This window comes from Scatophagus argus, chromosome 15 (assembly GCF_020382885.2).
Source record: "Scatophagus argus isolate fScaArg1 chromosome 15, fScaArg1.pri, whole genome shotgun sequence".
Taxonomy (NCBI): domain Eukaryota; kingdom Metazoa; phylum Chordata; class Actinopteri; family Scatophagidae; genus Scatophagus; species Scatophagus argus.
In genome coordinates, this window is record NC_058507.1 from 966,357 (window position 1) to 984,626 (window position 18,270).

General features: G+C 44.4%; 1 protein-coding gene across 1 annotated transcript; it reads left to right on the forward strand.

Annotated features, from left to right (window-relative positions):
- Positions 1 to 12: 12 nt before the first annotated feature.
- Positions 13 to 10,409, forward strand: LOC124071550 (prolyl hydroxylase EGLN3-like). The gene is made up of 5 exons (XM_046412174.1): positions 13 to 424; positions 6,574 to 6,693; positions 6,872 to 7,008; positions 7,664 to 7,737; positions 8,410 to 10,409. The coding sequence occupies exons 1-5, from the start codon at positions 65 to 67 to the stop codon at positions 8,436 to 8,438; spliced, it is 720 nt and encodes a 239-aa protein (XP_046268130.1). The 5' UTR covers positions 13 to 64; the 3' UTR covers positions 8,439 to 10,409.
- Positions 10,410 to 18,270: the final 7,861 nt, after the last annotated feature.

Consider the following 18,270-nt stretch of genomic DNA (forward strand, 5'->3'; position numbering starts at 1 on the left):
CTCTGACACTGTCGGTGTCGGTGTCTCAGTCTGACTTTAGTCCACGACCACCACAGACGTTAAAATGCCGTTCATCGAGCACGTATCGGACACGGACTTGGAGCGTTTGGCGCTGGAGCGGGTCGTCCCGGCCCTGCTGTCTCACGGCTTCTGCTATGTGGACGGACTCCTCGGGGAGCTGGCCGGCAGCGCCGTGTTGGATCAGGTGAGGGAGATGCACCGCTCCGGGGCGCTGCAGGACGGGCGGCTGGCCGGCTCCGTCCCGGGTGTCCACCGGAGGAGCATCCGCGGGGATAAGATCGCCTGGGTGAGCGGGACGGAACGCGGCTGCGAGGCGATCAGCTTCCTGCTCAACCTGATCGATAAACTGATTTCCATGTGCGCCAGGCGGCTCGGGAGCAAGACGATCCGGGAGAGGTCCAAGGTAAAGAGAGTTCAGGTTCAGAGATCAGTACACAGATCGATACAAATGATCAGCATCCGAATGGGACAGAACAAGTGGACAAAACAGTTTTTATGTTTAACGAGCTGTCAGTGCAGGAGTTTAATCCTTCAAGGTTTTAATCAATCATTCCTCAAATAGTCACAGACAGTCACATCATCGATTAACTGACAAATATATTCACAACTAATAGTTAAGCCAAAAGAAAAATCGGGTTTCCAGTCTTTTGTCTCCGCCTGACTGACTAATCAGCTGATTGTAGCAGCTCTACGTCATGCTTAAGCTACACGTTTGTTTCCTCATTCAGACAGCACATTCATGATCATGCTGACGTTAAGGGGTCCGGAGGTTTTAACAGCACAGACTTTGACTGAACTTTGACAAAGTCCTGCAGGGTGTCGCGTCAGTGGACAGAAAACACAACATGAAGGTGTGATTTTAAAGGTGCAGCAACAGGAGCCTGCACACACCCACCCAGCCCTGATTGGAGCTTTCAGTCAGCCAGAGGCGTGCAGAGGTTCGAGCAGAGCAACCTGTGGAGGTGGGTTTATACCTGATCCAGGGGGTTCACATCCTGTCGCTCATCGTTTGTTATTCAGAGCCCCGACACCTCGTCTCATGCTCAGGGTAAGAGACGTCCAGTCGGCGAGCAGCGAGGGTCTGCACACGTCTTTGTTGGACGTGTCTTACTGAGCCGCAGATTTCTGAACTTCCTCCAGGTCGTCTTTTCTGTTGTATTATGCTGAGGCGCCACTGAAGAGTCTCTGGGCCAGGAGCCAGGGCTTCAGAAACCAGAACACACTACAGGAAGGACCAGTTCAGGTCCCGTGGGTGTCCTCTGCTGCTGCGGCGTGTAGTTAATCATACAGGAGATGTGTTGATGGCGTGTAGGCCACAGGAAATGCAGAGTGGGCGGACACTCCTGTAAAATACATGCAGGAAATTAAGCAGAGATTTTCACAGTATGTCGACCCGTGTGAACACGAAAGCTGCAGTCACAGCCTTCATGCATGGTTTATAACACACTATAATGCCATTGTGAGGAGACTCTCATGCTTCATAATGTGTTTAACATGAGTGAATGAAGATAATAATGACAACATAATAAAACTCATGCTTGCAGCTACATTACAGCGTGTCATAAGCCAACTTTTCAGCCCTGCAAGATGTTATGCTAATGTTAGCTTGCATTTTCATGAACGTCATTGCCCCCGTAGCTGCGTCGTTAGGACCGCTGGCTGCATGTCAGACAGACGTAACTCACATTCAACGCTATTGGCTACTGCAGACTCCAATCAGTACTGAGGATGTGTGGGATAAGTCAACTAATCATTTAAACTTTGCTCCCCTCGAAATGCTTGTCAGTTATTAAACTAATTCTTGTTATTGCATTAAAGACTTTATTTACCTCATATTTAGCATTTTGTGTTTCCACAATTTTGTTATTTTTGCTCTTATTTTCTGTAACTTTCGCTCAGCTGACAGGAGCTGCTGAATGGAAGAGCTCAGATAGTTTTTTTGTTGCTACGCGGGGCTAACACCACATTGTTTAGTTTATGAAGTGTTTGGTTGTATGAAGATTTATGGGTGATGGTGATGATTCTTCCATAAATATTCCATCAAAGACAGGAAGCAGAAGTCCGTTATCTCACTAGACGATGCTAATCGATGCTACGGCGAGCACCCAAATCCATGATCTGATATGATCTGTTTTGGTGCCAAACCGACAAAATTAACCAAAATGCTACCGTTAGCGTCAAATAAGTGTTGTTGGCCTGGTCTCAACAGCAGCTAGCAGTCACGTCAGCGGCAGGCGAGTCTGTCTGTCTGTCTGTCTGTCTGTCTGTCTGTCTGTCTGTACGTCACTGAGCTGCTTTGGTCCCTGTCGTCAGACTGGCTTCATAACCCTTCATGACCTTCTAATGACAAGTCCAACCAACAAAAGCTCAGCAGTTTGTTAAAGCCTGATAATTGGGCCTGTCCTCACATGTTCACATGCCTTCAGCATGTCAGCCCTTCATACAGCAGGCATGAGCTGTTATGACAGGGAGTCTCAGAGTAACACGTAAAACAGAGATTAATCCTTTTCTTGATTGATTGGTGTTGATTTAAACTGTGTGGTATTGGCTCAGCAGTTTGCCTTTTGGTTTCAGTCTCGAATTCTCTGTAGGAAAAGTTTCATCTGATGACGTGTTGAAATTAACACAAAGACGACGTGAGATACGGGATCAAACCATCTCACACACACACACACTCACACACACACACACACTCCTGTTCGTGTGTCGATGCAGCAGTGAACATTCTCACGTACACACTCAGTCACTGTTCCTATTATTCACTCCCTCACTCCTCCTCAGCACACACTCGCTCGCTCACCCTTCCCCCTAAACTGATTTACAGTATCCTCACTACACACACACACACACACACACACACACACACGTCTGTCTCGTCCTCACGTGCTGCAGTGTACAATAGGCTCTTATCACATGTGTCTGTGTGTGTTATCAGATGGAACTTCTTAAGCAAGCAGGTCGACACTGTTTCAATAGGAATACACACACACACGCTCACACACACACACTCACACGCACACACACGCTCACGCACACACACACACACACACACTTTTTTCTTTTCTGGTACTGAAACACCAACACTAACTTTAACGATTCTTGACTTTGTTTTTTCATGTTCAGTTGAAAAAGTTGTACAGAAGCTGTGCCAGAACGTTTGTACAAGAACAGTTTTAAAAACTTAGTTTTAGGTACATTTGATATCAGACACTTTCAGACTTGTAGTAAAGTTCTGTTCTGATTAATCGGAGACGTAATCGGCAGCGGTGATGGAGATGACACTGAAGGTTCTCTTCACCACCGCTTTGGACCAACGAATAACCAGCCGGGCTCTAATCAATGATAGCGATAGGCCGTGTTGTGGCGTCCGTTTGGCGGCGCCGTGCTGAGGTGGACGAACGCAGTGCAGGCTGCTGAAGTGGATCGAGGCGGAGCTGCAAACAGACTGCAGCCTCACGCTCCACACGTAGCTCTGCCATTAAAGCGTCAGCAGGCTGGAAAGCTGCCAGACGGCTGCTCAGGCCTCCCTGCACTCCCACAATCCCTCCTTCCTTCGCTCTGAGCAGATAAGATAAACTGAAAACAGCTCGCTGAGGCGTTTTGTTTTCAGTCCTTTTTTCCACACGGTCTCATTTCCTCTCTGCTGAGCCCTCGTGTGTCCCTCCACATATTTTCACTCCGTAGCAGCTGATGATGATGCTGCTGCTGTGTGTGTGTGTGTACGTGCCTCGGCGTGGCGTGTAAACAGTCTTGTGTGATTTGCCTGCTTCCTCTCGGCTCGGGCCGCCTGTGGTTTCGTAGCAGGTCAGCCTCTCTTTATCAACACTGCTGGTTTGTCGTCATTGGCAGCAGAGGAGACCCGACCTACGTGCAGATCCGGAGTCCCTCGCACGCACGCTAACGGGGGCTCGGCTCCCCCACCCCTCCCCCGTCACGTTCAGAGGAGTGGGAGGGGGCGCGGCGTTGGTGTGGTTGCACGCAATGCGTTTGTAAACACAGACGCTGACGTCAGTCGGGTCACTAAAGGTGTGTTGTTGTTGATGTTGCGTTCAGGGACCCGTGTGTTTGATGAGGGTTAATCTAGACCGTGACCTTCCTGTATAAAGGGGTGTGTGCACTGACGATGGTAAAGGAAGAGGTGTGTGTGCAGGTTCTCGCACGCAGTGAGAAGCTGGAAAGAGAAACAGGACGTCAGCGGTGACGCGGCTGCCGCCGGCAATAAAGTCGTTCATGTTTCGTGTGTGGTGCAGATTTGAGTCTTTAAAGTCATGTTTGGCCATTTATCAGCGACATCCTGTATGTACGTGCGTCACAATAAAAGCACGAGATGAGATGTGTGTGTGATCATCAGGTCAGTCTGTCCTTTCTGTTTGAGGTTTCTGCCGTCAAAGACAGCAGTCAGGTGGCGTTTCGCACAGATTTAAGTGTTTAGATCATTCTTTTCCAATCCATTTTGTGTTTATTGGCTTCATTTTGAGAGTCCTGCAAAAAAAACATTTTTTTTATAGTAAAGTTCAGATTTTCTTCCTCTTAACAACATGATTGACTCCAAGTCAGACTGGTAAAAGAAACAAACACCTACAAGCCTTCGTCTTCCATCTCACAAAAGACTTCCTGTTTCTTACTGATATAAAGATGGCAGAAGGATTTTTAGTTCCCACTCATTTGTTCTTATAAATATGTACACTTAGAAATATAAAATAAAATGCTTCAAGTGTCTCTAAATAGTGAAACAAATCCACAGATTGAAAGTTGGACTTGGACTGAGACAGGTTGATGGGACTTCTGGAACCTCTGCAGGCTCTGTGGAGATGAATGTGATTGTTCTTCTGACTTTTAGGATCTAATTGTTAGAAATGATGTTGTGAAAGAATCTGGATTAAACTCTGATTCTCTGATGTTGTGACACTCCTGAAACACTCCTTCTGCCACATGCAGTCAGTTTAAAGAATGATGGCTGTTCATACCTGAGCCTCAGGTCAGAAGGAAAACCCCGTCCTTTCTGCCAAACAAGAACTTGAATTATTCCTCCACATTGTGAAGTTTTCAGGGTTTAGAGCCAGGAGTTAAAATCATTTTCTGTCACCGTGACACTGAGCAGGCAGTGGGCGGGGCTAAACTCTGATGTCAGAACCACATGTCCGGTCTGTTGGTCATTAAGGCTTCAACTGCTTTTATCACTGCAGCAGCTCGCTCACACACACACACACACACACATGCAGGGACCAAGCATGAACGTGTGTACTCACAAACACACACACGTGCACACACATATGCACATGCAGGGACCAAACATGAAGGTGTTTGTGGCTCAAATGTAGACAAGACAAACACACACACACACACACACACACACACAAACACCGAAACATGAACGTGTGTACTGACAAACACACACATTCACACATATATGCATACGTGAGGACCAAACATGAAGGTGTGTGTGGCTCAGATGTAGACAAGACAAACACACACACACACACACACCCAAACGTGAACATGTCTACTCACAAACACACACACATTCACACATATATGCATACGTGAGGACCAAACATGAAGGTGTGTGTGGCTCAGATGTAGACTAGACAAACACACACACCCCCAAACGTGAACATGTCTACTCACAAACACACACACATTCACACATATATGCATATGTGGGGACCAAACATGAAGGTGTGTGTGGCTCAGATGTAGACTAGACAAATACACACACACACACACACCCCCAAACGTGAACATGTCTACTCACAAACACACACACATTCACACATATATGCATATGTGGGGACCAAACATGAAGGTGTGTGTGGCTCAGATGTAGACTAGACAAATACACACACACACGTGGACCGAACATGAATGTGTGTGTGGCTCAGATGTAGACTAGACAAACACACACACACGTGGACCGAACATGAATGTGTGTGTGTGTGTGCAGCTGAAGCCGTCAGCACTGATGTCCACAGGACGTATTGGCGAACACACAGGAAGTTTCTGTAATCATGGCTGTCAACATAATTGATTGCAGACACGTGAGCTTTTATTGTGAAGGTTATTTGAGGTTTTCACAGAAACATGTTGCTCCACTCAGTGTCCTTCGTTTTCTGTCTGCACTTTGACTTCCTCTTTCTCAGAATGAAATGAGGTTTTAATAAAAGACAAGTACTGCAAGTGCTTAGACACTGAAGTACAAATATCTGTCACAAGTAGAAGTCCTGCATTGGAAACGCTGAGTATAAGTATGTACATTTAAAATGCACTGAAAGTCTTCAGAGCAGTGCAGTAACGTGTCCCCTGGGAAGCCGTCCTGCTGTGCCTGACCTCAGATCAGATGACTGTGAAGCTGTCAGACAGTTGGAGTGAAGTAACAAGTGAGAGAAGCAGAAAATACTGACGTACCTCAATCATTTTGAAGGAGTTTCAGGTTGTTTGTTTCATTATATGTTTATGAAATATGTCTCGTGTGTCAAACTGTAAACTGCGGCTGCACGTGTGTTTCTGAGGCGTCGTCACACACACGTTCTGTCTGTCTGTGTGTGTGTTTAGGCCATGGTGGCGTGTTACCCAGGAAACGGGGCCGGTTACGTCAAACACGTGGACAACCCCAACTGCGACGGGCGCTGCATCACCTGCATCTACTACCTCAACAAGAACTGGAAGCCCAAGGTGCGTTCAGGGACCTGTGATGGCGATCAGCCGCTCCGATCTCGTTGTGAAACACATTCGCCCGCACTTGTCACACTGCTGAAAGATAAGAAGTTCTGCTGAGTTGTGATGTCGTCAGCAGCTGCACTCGTCTTGTGTGATGTCACAGCCAGCTGATCTTTGTGTTGTTGTTGATCAGGAGCACGGCGGCGTCCTGCGGATCTTTCCTGAGGGGAAGTCCTACGTGGCTGACATCAAGCCGCTGTTCGACAGGCTGCTCTTATTCTGGTCCGACCGCAGAAACCCACATGAGGTGCAGCCCTCCTACTCCACCAGGTGACCAACCAATCAATCAATCAATCAATCAATCAATCCACAACCTCAGTAGTCACCACATCATTGTAATGTTTTATTCCATTCTGTGTCAACACTACGTCACCGTAGCAACATGCCGCATGCTGCAAGGAAAACTTTGCTGCATTTAAAATACGACATGAAGGTTTTAATAAGTGTTCATATTCAACAACAAATCAAATGTCAGGAGTTCATCAGTTAACGTGCAAAGTTGTCATGTTTTCTGACGGTCTGAAGTGTGTTTACATGAGTCACCTGTGTGAACACAACAGGAAGTGAGGGCTGTGTTTAAAACCTGTGGACTCTACGTCCAAATCCTGTTTATGACAGACTGAACCTGCCAGTGGTTCCTTTTCACTGATGACAGGTCGATGGCGGCGCCTGCTGGTGTTACTCTGTAATAACGTTAAAGTCGGGTCCTTCTGTCCCTGCACAGTTGCATTAAAACAAATAAAGAGGCAGCACACAGTGTTTAGGAAGTTTATTGCAAGTGGATTATTTTCATTGCTTAGAACACACACACACACACTCACACACTCACACACACACACACACACACAGCTCTGAAGTCTCAGAGCTCACCAAGAATCCACAATCTGCACTCAGACGTCAGCGTTCGTTGTTGTCTGTGTTTCAGGTACGCCATCACAGTTTGGTATTTTGACTCTGAGGAGAGAGCTGAGGCCAAGAGACGCTTCAGAGACCTGACAGGTACGTTCACACAAAATGGAAGGAGGAGCTAACACGGAAATGGATCAAAATCCAGTTTATATGGTGTCAAGTTAGCACATGACATTTTGCAGATGCAGCAGGTGTAGACCATACGAGTGACGTGTGTGATTAGTCGAGTCGCCTCCCTCTCTAGATGGCAGCAGAAACACCAGTCGGTTATTGAACTGATCATTATTATGTATGAATGTCCATGTAGCAGCCATTTGTAAGGCTCAGTGTGTGAGGGCACTGCGGGGTCCAGGAGGGGGCGCCGTTGTGCTCTGGCTCACTCACAGTACAGGCAGGAACTGTCTGACCACCACATGGTCTTCATGTGGAGGTCAGAAACGTGTGGCTGCTTGATGAGTTCAGATTATGGATCTGACCTGGATCTGACCTGGATCTGACCTGGATCTGACCTGGATCTGACCTGGATCTGACCTGGATCTGACGGATGTTGTCAGAGAGCCACAGAGATGGGAGACTCTGTTTTTTCATTCAACGCAGCTAAGCGCTCGCCACTCGCCGATAGCGTTCATCGTCGTGTTACCTGCAACAGATCCATAATCTGAAGCTGCCATGCAGCCGCACGTTTCCGACCTCCACAGGAAGACTTCTTTTATTAGTCCAAGCTGAACTTGAGTTGTGATGTTGGCGTCTCGTCTGTTGCAGCTCAGCAGCAGGGCAGCAGCTCCAGCTGATTGGGAGGAAACGCCACCTGGTGTTTGACAGCCTGATCCGCAGCAGAGGACGGCAGGATTCCTCCTGACTCTCAAGGCTTCTGGAAAAGCTAAAAGGACAAAAAAAAAAAAAGCGCCGTGACTGTGGAGGAGTCGACACTCCAGCTCGCCGCGAGCGCTGCTGCAACCTGACGAATGACGAGTTCAGGACTTTTCCTGCTTTACCTGACTGTACAATACTCTCTGCTGACTACTGAGAGCCCAGCTGGGACGAAGGAAAACAGTGGACTGCACCTTTACGCTTCGCCTTCAGCACACTTCATTCTGGGGTTGGGTGGGGGGTAGGAGGAGGAGGAGGAGGAGGAGGGGAGGGGGTCCTTGAGGTGTACAGACAGAGAGACGTTATGCACCTTGTGGTGCGAAGCCGTTGTGTTCTTTGGAAGACTCACAGCAGCGTTGTGTGTTTGGGGGGACCACTATAAAACTGTTTACAAGTAAACAATGTCTAAATAAATCAAGTGGGCAGAGCTCCTGATGATGTTTAGGATTAGGAACAAAGTTCAAATTTAAATTATCTGAAAAACGTCCATCCGGTTTCAAACCCGCGGGACTGTTGTGGACAAAGTTCACGTTTTTTGCATGGCCATCAATGTTTGTTATCTGAAATATGAACCAAATCACAAGATGGCCAAGTAGGATCAACAGAGAAGCGCTTGTTTGATACGTGAGTGTCTGAATGCTTTGTAAACTGTCACATGGTTTTCACACCAGTTCCACCAAAAACCAGGATCCTGAATCAGATGGAGGTGGTTCTTCTTTCTGTTCAGTCAGGAATGAAAGAGTCTCATCTGGATGTTTTGGGGAAATATTTGCTCTTTTTAAGCTCAGCCACAAAATATTGATAATATCAATGTGATGTCTGTGTGTCAAAGGCCCCGGAAACTTTTACATGCGCTCACCTTTACCTGTCAGGAGTTTGGTTACACCTTCCTCCTTCGAATAGGTGACATTACTGAAAAAATACTTAAGGTTTGAAGCCAAGTTTTCAGGGGCTTTAGATACAGAGTTGAAGGATGTTGTTAGCCTAGCTTAGCATAAAGACTGGGAACACGGAGCATCTTGGAGCTAAGAGGTTTTAGCTCTGGGCTAAGTGCAGCATGAGAAGCCTTCAAACCCTCTTAGTCACAGGCTACAAAAAGCTTCCACGCTGACACCTTCCAGTGGGCTATCCCTGACTTAAGCATGGAACTTGTTGGCCTTGAGTTAGCCCTGAGTTTGTGGGGTTAACCCCTGAAAATCAACTAAACACGGGGCTAAAGTTAACTTGAGTAGTCACATGTCCAGCGTGAACCATCCAGCGGTGGCTCGCGTGAACATCGGGCTAACACTGTGTGTGTGCAAAGGAGCTCAGTTACCCCAGAGTCAGCTCTTAGCCCTGCGCTAACGTTAGCCCCGAACAAATGCAGTGCTTCACAAGAATAAAGCTGATCAGACTTTAGCTTTGATAAAAGACAAAATGAGTAATCACATAATTTGCTTTAAAGGCTGAACTGAATCTGAAAGACGCTGAGTGATGATCTTATTATGTGAGCGCTTGTGTTTTCACTCATTGATCCGCAGGCAGGAAACTGCTGAGGATGAATTTGCTCTGAGCTGTCAAAGTGCAAATGAAAACAAACACAACTGGGCTTCCGTAGCAGCTGTTTCCTACCTGATGGACTTTTCTGTTTCTCAGCCTGCTGCTTTGCTCACTTCACCCTGCAAAAAGAAAAATAATCACTGATTATTTTCATTATTCTGGACTGGTGTGAGTTTGTTTTGTCCTGCTGTGAGCAGCAGATGGGCGGAGTTAAACACGCCGAACTCGCCCGTCGTCTCAGTTTGAGTATTTGTTATTTGTGAGCCCTTGTGTTCTGACAGTAAACTCACATTCCAATGCGTTGATGTTGTTGTTCCTGTTCCTGTTTGGGAAATAAAAATTCATCGAGTCGATTTGTTAGTGTTTTTGTTCCACACAATGAAGAGATGACTGATTAAAATACACACAGACGTTTGTTTTCACGCAGTACAGATACTGCATCACAAGTGACAGCCGTCAGAATCCAGTAAAAGCACAAAAGTGTGGTTAAAGTACCAAAAGTTTCCTTCAGGCTTAAACAAAGGATCTCATGTTTTTATGTAAAATATAACATAATAACAAACAGCAGACAGAAACGCGCAGTGAAGTGAAACAGCTGAAATGTAGTACAGAGGAAGCATGAAAAAGTAGGTACTCAAACAAACTACAGTTACCTCAAAATAAAGTACAGGAAGTGATTGAGTTAAATCATCTGAAAGAGTATTTTTATCCAACTGCCTTTGAGTTTCTGGAGTACTTAATTTTACTTACTTTACTTTTACTAGTACAATTTTCTACCACTTTACACTGAAACTACACTACTATTCAGAAGCAAAAGCTCTTTTTTCTCCACTACATTTATTCAATAACTTTAGCCACATGTACATGATCAATATTTATGAATATTTATATTTATATATATTTTATTTTACTTTATGTTGATACTTTAATTATATTTTGATGCTAATACTTTTTTTTTACTTTGTTTAAATTTAAATACAAGACTTTTACCTGTAAGAGAGTGAAAGTTACACACTGTGGTGTTGTTACATCTGAGTACTTCTTCCACCTGTGCTGACTCTACAGTACAGTACAGTACAGAGTACACACAGTACTGTGTGGCTCACAGTACTGAAGGTTTGGTGTCTTCAGTAAAAAAACTGAAAGAAATAAACTGTTACATCAAAGTATGAATACAGGATTTACTGCACTGTGAACTCTGCACACACTGTGTGTCTCAGTGGTAAGAAAAGTACTCCTGGTACTGCAGTGGTGGAAGGTAACATTTCCGTTTACTCAAGTACTTCAGTCTTTTTATGTAGCTTTGTACTTCTACTGTACTGTAAAGTACAAATACACTTTAAGTACCAAAAGTAAAAGTACATTAAAGTACTAATACATCACGCAGAATGTCATATTTAAGAATGAAGTATATTACAGTATTGTTATAGTGATCAGTAAAGTTTTTCGGACTAAATCTGTGAAGTAACTAAAGTTAGAGCGAAATGTAATGGAATAAAAAGTGCAGTATTTACCTCTGAACTGTAATGCAGTAGAAGCATAAAGTAGAATATTGAAATACTGAAGTAAAGTACAAGTACTTAAGATCAAACTAAAGAGTTTGGACTGGGCCTGCTCTACATTACTTGAATAAATGTACATTTACATTTGGACATTTCATCACTGCACAAAGAATTTGATATCAAGTCAAAGTCAAATCAGAAGAACATTTGAAGAAGCTGTTGAGCTCTGAGACAAAATGTGAACGAAACAAAACCTGGTAAAATGTTTTGTGTACTGTACTACTTCACTTTTGTACTGCCTCCAGAAGCATATTTATTTGACTTGTTTTACTTTATTCTATTTTATTTTATTCTGTTATTGTATGTTACTCGTCCTAGTAATGTGAAACCTCTTCACTTACATGGCAATAAAGACGAGTCTGATTCTGATTCTGATTCTCAGTGAACATGGAGTCCAGCTGTGGTCTGAACTCAACTGTAGTTTCAGTGTTTGTCCTCTGGGTGTCACTGCAGCTCCACTTTGGTGGCAGCACAGTGTCCACTGCGCTGCAGTACCTGCACACCACACGAGCAGAGCAGACAAACGACATGAGAATGTTCACCGTAAACACAGAGAATACACAAAGACAAACAGGAAGTTCATTTCTCAGTTACTGCTGTGAGGGACGTCCAGGTTTACCTTCACCTTTTCCTTCTACGACCTGCTGAAGCACACCTGGTGCGTCCACGGCCGACCCTGAATGAACAGGACACACTGTTCAGGTGTGTGTGTGTTAAAACACAGAAGTAAAGTCCTCAGCATTGCAGATAGCTGATTTCATGTACACGAGCCTCACCTCGGTCTGTTCTGACAGGTCAGTCACCTGACCGTGTCGAGGGTTCTTCAAAACCAGACGCGTTCATCAAAACCAATTTGTTCAGACTGACAGGATGAACATTCAGCCTGACGCTCATTAGTGCTGCTGCTGAGGAGCTCACAGCTCCCCTGAACGCACCAGCACGCTCACAGTGAGGCCGACAGCACGCGGGACGAGCTTCACCTCCTCCACCAGCAGCCACCAGCAGAAGGTCACAATATTAATGCTGTGATCATTTGCTCATGTGTGTGTGCTGCTCAGAGTAACATGCTGGTGGTGAACCTCAGCCCATCCTGTCAGGATCCTCTCACCTGTCACCAGTTAGCCTGTTTACCTGTGGACTGGTCCAAACAGGTGTTCTCTGAGCAGCACACAAACGCGCTTCCTGTGTATCATGAAGGTTTATGCTTTGTGCGGCGTCTGGGCCGCCCAGCTGCTCAGGCCGCTCACAGGAACATCACAGCACTCGTTTTTCTTCCGGAACTTAAACGTCACATCGTGTCTCCAGAAGCGACGGCGTGTCTCCAAAATACTTGGACAGATTTTTGTGATGTTTTGGCTTCTGGTGCATGTTGGGAATTAGTAGGATCGGCCCCGGATGGAGAAAAACGTGCGAGTTTTCATCTCTAACGCTTTGTTTCATCACCCATCCATCACGCTGATGATGAAAGGCCGCTCGTTACGCCTCCGGTGAACGACTGACGCCAGCAGATCTAAATTCCACATCAGGCCTCCTCACCGAGACGGACAGCCAGAGGTTATTAGAAGGAGCTTCAGGTTGGAGCTCACACACACACACACACACACACACACACAGCAGTGCTGCCTGTGATCTATGATTCATGTGCACTCATTTAAAATAGTGTGAAATATTTAAAGTTGGCTGGTCGGCCTCAGAGGGTCAACTGACTGACCTCTCTGCTCTTATTACTGCATGGAGGGGGAGGAGGGGGAGGAGGGGCGGCACAGGGAGGGAGAGGAAGGTAATAAAAGTGAGACGAGGGGGCCAAGAGACGGATGAAAACAGGCTTCATGAATCAGTAGCTGTCGATTGATCCAACACAGCATCACAGTCACCACTTTGAATCGTTAAGATTCGAGTACATTTCAACTTTAACAGCCTCAACAAACAGACAAAGACGGACAAAGTGTCCACATTGATCCTCCTCACTAGATTTCATCTCTGCTTCATGAACTGCTGCGATTCTGAGTGGAATAACCGGGCTGAAAGGCCACTTTAGCTCTCCTCATTATTCGGCTTTTGTGTGAGCTGATTTCTCCTGCAGACGCTGTGGCAGCAGGTCAGCTTCTTGTTTTCCATTCAGACTGAGGAGACGTGTGGACCAAAGTCCTGCGCCAGTCTGATCCGGCTTTCACTGCAACACGAGTGCTAATACATCACGCTTACATTAAACACTAAATATGCAGAAGGCCCATTTCTGAATAAAAAGTCTTTGGACAGACAGCATTTTTGGATTATAATCACATTAAAGGTGGAAGGACTGACTTTGCAAAAAGAGCCAAATGAATACCCTCCTGTCTTCAGCGCTCAAAGAAAGAGGAATATGGCCTGATCCAGAAGCTGTGCTGCCGGAGGGCAAGTGAGCCTCATTAGTGACATTTTTACACCAAACTTATCAAGTAAATGATCTGAAAACAGTCCATCGACTCTCAGAGTCCCACAGCTGACTGAAGGTACTTCGACAAACGCAGCGTGCATAAAGCAAGGAAGTAATCGACTGATATTAGTGAGGAGGACTGCTTATTTGTTGTTGTTTATTAAAAAACAAAGTTAGGCTTTGCTGTTGTCCTCCTGACTTGATCGTAGTGATAGAGAAATCAATCGGCAGATTGTTTGCTGTGGAGAGACGTCTCCTCTTCCTCATCTTCACGACTCTTCTCACCTGGTTTGAAGTCGTTTTAGTTCCTCTGTTTCATAACCAAGGTGAGGCAATTCGAGGTTCTCCAGAGTGCTGAAGGCGCCTCCTGGTGGGCAGGTGGTGGAATAAAGTGCCTCTACTAAGACCCCATAAAGACCTGATTTCACCAGCAGTGAGACTCAAGAAGCAAACCCAAGATGGCTGATCGGGACGCCCCCACCCGTCACCACAACAGTGTTTTCCCAGTGACCAGTATGTCAGGTGACGTGTCCACCTACCTGACTGGCAGTCTGAAGGTGTGACGGTTTCTCCAGCAGCTTTGTTTGAACGCCTCGCAGGGGAGAAAAGAGGGAGAAAGCAGGACTCACTCGGATGTAGCAGCGATTATAATATTTTGGCGAGAGGCGGGATGAATGTGTCAAACAGAAGAAATGATGCAATCTGGTAAGAAATTCGAGAGAAATTTTTATTATGAATATGGCACCTGTAAGATGGTCAAAACCGGGTTACAGAAAGACAACCATGTATGTGACATGTTCCTCTGAACGGATGAGAACCTAGTAAACTTAGAAAGGAACAACTGCTATAAAAATGAAGTATGTACATTTTCGGATTTGCAGCATTATTCATGGTAAATGAACTCAAAAAGATGTCTTTCAAAAATAAAAATAATAATAATAATAATAATAATAATAATAATAAAAAATAAGCCAGGCACTCAAAGTTAGCATCAGTTAGTCATGTGTTTTTCCCTCTTCTGCGAGGAAAAGAAATCAAAACAAAAAATAGAAATGTACCATAGTTTTCTCTTTTTTAATATTTTAATTTGTTTGTATTTAGAATTTTATAACACTGTTAACATTGATAATAAGAGATTCCCTCTCTCCCGTATTTCAGCTACTTGGCACCAAGTTCCTCATAAAAGAATCTGTATAATTGTACAAGAAATAGTTAAAAACACAGACACAGTTTCTTCACAGGTAAATGAAGTGATTTTTCAATATTTGTAATTTTTAAACACTATGTATTTTTGACAGCAGCTGTGATTAAGGTTTTTACGTTCTTAAAATCACCAGCAAAGTTTCATTTTTCGACATAAAACACAGAAAAAACATTGAAACAGCTTGGACCGGCTGTTTGGTTTTTGTTACATGTGGGTGTATTTCCTGGTTTCTTCTGAGTTATGTGCCCCCCCATCCCATTTTCTTTACCAAATGAGGCTGTGCCATTTATTTGAGCTCCGCCCCCGCTTTCACGCTGAACCACCAAAAGTAGAAAATGCTAAAATCCAGAGGAGCGCAGAAACAAAATGCTCCTGAAACGACTGAATTCAACATTCAACCACAGGACCAATCACCAATCAGTCGACAGGTCGAGCGGCCCCAATCACATTCCTCTTATTGAACACAAAAATAAATCAATTCATTGTGAAATTTCATCACCTTTTCATTGTTTGACACGTTAGTCGCAGTAACAACACTTTGATTCTTCACAGAAAGCACAGACGCCACAGATTGATTTTCCTGATGTGAAGGGGGGCTGGAGGCCCGGGTGGGTTTCACAGTACCGACTGGACTTTGTTCTTCCAACAGGCCTCCATCACGTCCCCGTTTGGGCTCGACAGACTTAAAACAAACAAACAACCAAACTAAATAGAAACACAAAAACTGCTGGACCAGAAAAAACAAACAAACAACAAAACAGAACAAAATAAAGAAGGACGAGGGATCGATCACGTGAAACGCATCGGACGAACTTACTAAACATGCAGTTCAGTTTTCCAAAACACCTATAAAAATAGATTTATAGTGCGAAATATTTTTTTCTTCTTTTAATTTCTTTAGAAATCTCTAAAACCGTTTTTTTTTTTTATTATGTGTCCTGAAATTTTTTTCTTCCCCCCTTGAACCACTTGTTTAACTTTGTTTGTCCCATGAGAGAAGTTTAAGCAGGAAGTCAACAAGTTTGGTGGGAACCAATGAAATACACCCAATGCACACAGGAAGCCCCAAGGAACTCTGGGAAATGTTTCACAACTGAGGCTTTTGCGGTTTTTCCAGGACTACATCTATGATGCTACTTTAGGCTTTTCCTCATCATAATTTAAATCTATATATGGCAAATATTTATTAGTTATTCAATACTTTGTATGCAAGAGCTGGAAACTACAATTCCCAGAGTTCCTTACAGGCAAAAACATGGCTCCATAAACCTTTGAGCTAGTTAAAGAATCTTTTCATCTCTGAGAGAAAGGACAGCAAGATAAAGAGGTTTGTATAAGACTACACAACAGCAAAAAGCAATAGCAGAGAGAGAAAGAGAGAGAAGGATTAGAAAACCAAACAAAAATAAAGAGGTTTTACAAAGACAAAAAGGAAGCAGCGAAAAAAAAGGTGGACTCTACAAACTCTTTTTTGTTTTTTGCAAAGGCCACCGAACACGAAATTCCACAAACCTCCACTGGTTTCACTAAGACTGCAGATAGAGGGAGACGGAGACAGAAACGGGGCGGCAGAGACAGGAGGAGCGTCCCATTTGGAGTGTCAATCATCCCGCAGGCTCCGCCCCACCGGCCTCCAAGCCCCGCCCCCCGCCCCTCCCCCACACTAGAGAGAGCACAGAGAAGACAAAGGACAAAAACAGCTACAGTAGCTCAGTATATACTGCATATAGTCAACACACACAGAGAGAGAGAAGTCGCCATGAAAGACTTTTTGACAGCCAGTGACACTAAACACATCGGTAACACGTTTTTACGGCTTAATCACACTGGGTAATAAGGATGACGGGATGGCAAAGACGGGGCTGTCAACTTTAAAAGGATGGATGTCGTGACAGTTTTTTTTAAACGTTTTAATTACTACTTGTTCTCATCTTTTTTTCTCTTTTTACCAAAAGAGTAGAAGAAAACAAAATTACAAATGAATGCGAATCACAGTGCTTTTAAAAACACCAAACTTGTGAGATTTCTTTTTTGGTTTTTTTTTTTGTTCTTTTTTTTTTGTTTGTTTTTTGGCAACAGAGGCTGGGGAAGAAAAAACACAAAAACGACAAAGACAACATTGTTAAAGGAATGTGATTTTTTTTTCTCTTCCTCAAAAAAATTCATATTCTTTTTTTTGTAGTTATTGGATTGATTGTTTGATAGATTGATTGAAAATGCATGTCTTATTATTACAATCTCCTTGTTGATATGTGGTTTTTATCACAGGGTCCGGCAATGAGATGGAAGAAAGTGGATTGTTTAGGAAAATCTTGTGGAGGTGATTCTGGTTTAGGAAGAAGAAGACGAAGAGGAGGAGGAGGAGGAGGAAATAAAATGAAGACAAAGAAAGCAGTAGTAGTACAAAACCAAACAAAACCGTGATCGAACAGGAGCCGGTCGAGGTTTTCAACATTCATTTTTCAAGTTAGTGACACTAGTGTATTAGTCTCAGTCTCACTGAGAATTAAAAGTGATTCAGTTAGAAAATACAAAAAAATACAAACAACACTATGTAGCCTAAAATTCAACCATTCAGCTCCACGTTGCCCTGCAGAGCTGCCCCTCATGGCCCAATCAGAGGAGGGACGCATAGGAAACATGGAGATGTTGCTGATTTAGAGGTTCTAACCGCAATTCTGACTTTCCTGAAGGTCAGACGAGAAATAAACTAATTGTTCCCCCTCCAAAACAAACAAACAACAAAAAAACGATCAGTCTGTCAATGAGCTGTGGGTTCGTTTACAGCACCCACATCAGCCAGCTGAATCAGGGTTACTGGACGGTCGGTAGCACCATGAATCTGTAGATTGACAGGTAGAAATGTAGACGAAAAGATTAAAGAGCTGAGCGAAAGGTAAAAGAGAGAACGACAGACTGAGATGGGAACAGATGTAGAGGAGGTTATGTTTGGTGCGAGACCTGTAGGTAAACTCCTGGGATAAAAGAGGAAGTAGTAACATTCGATAATTCACAGGTCAGTACCCGGCTGA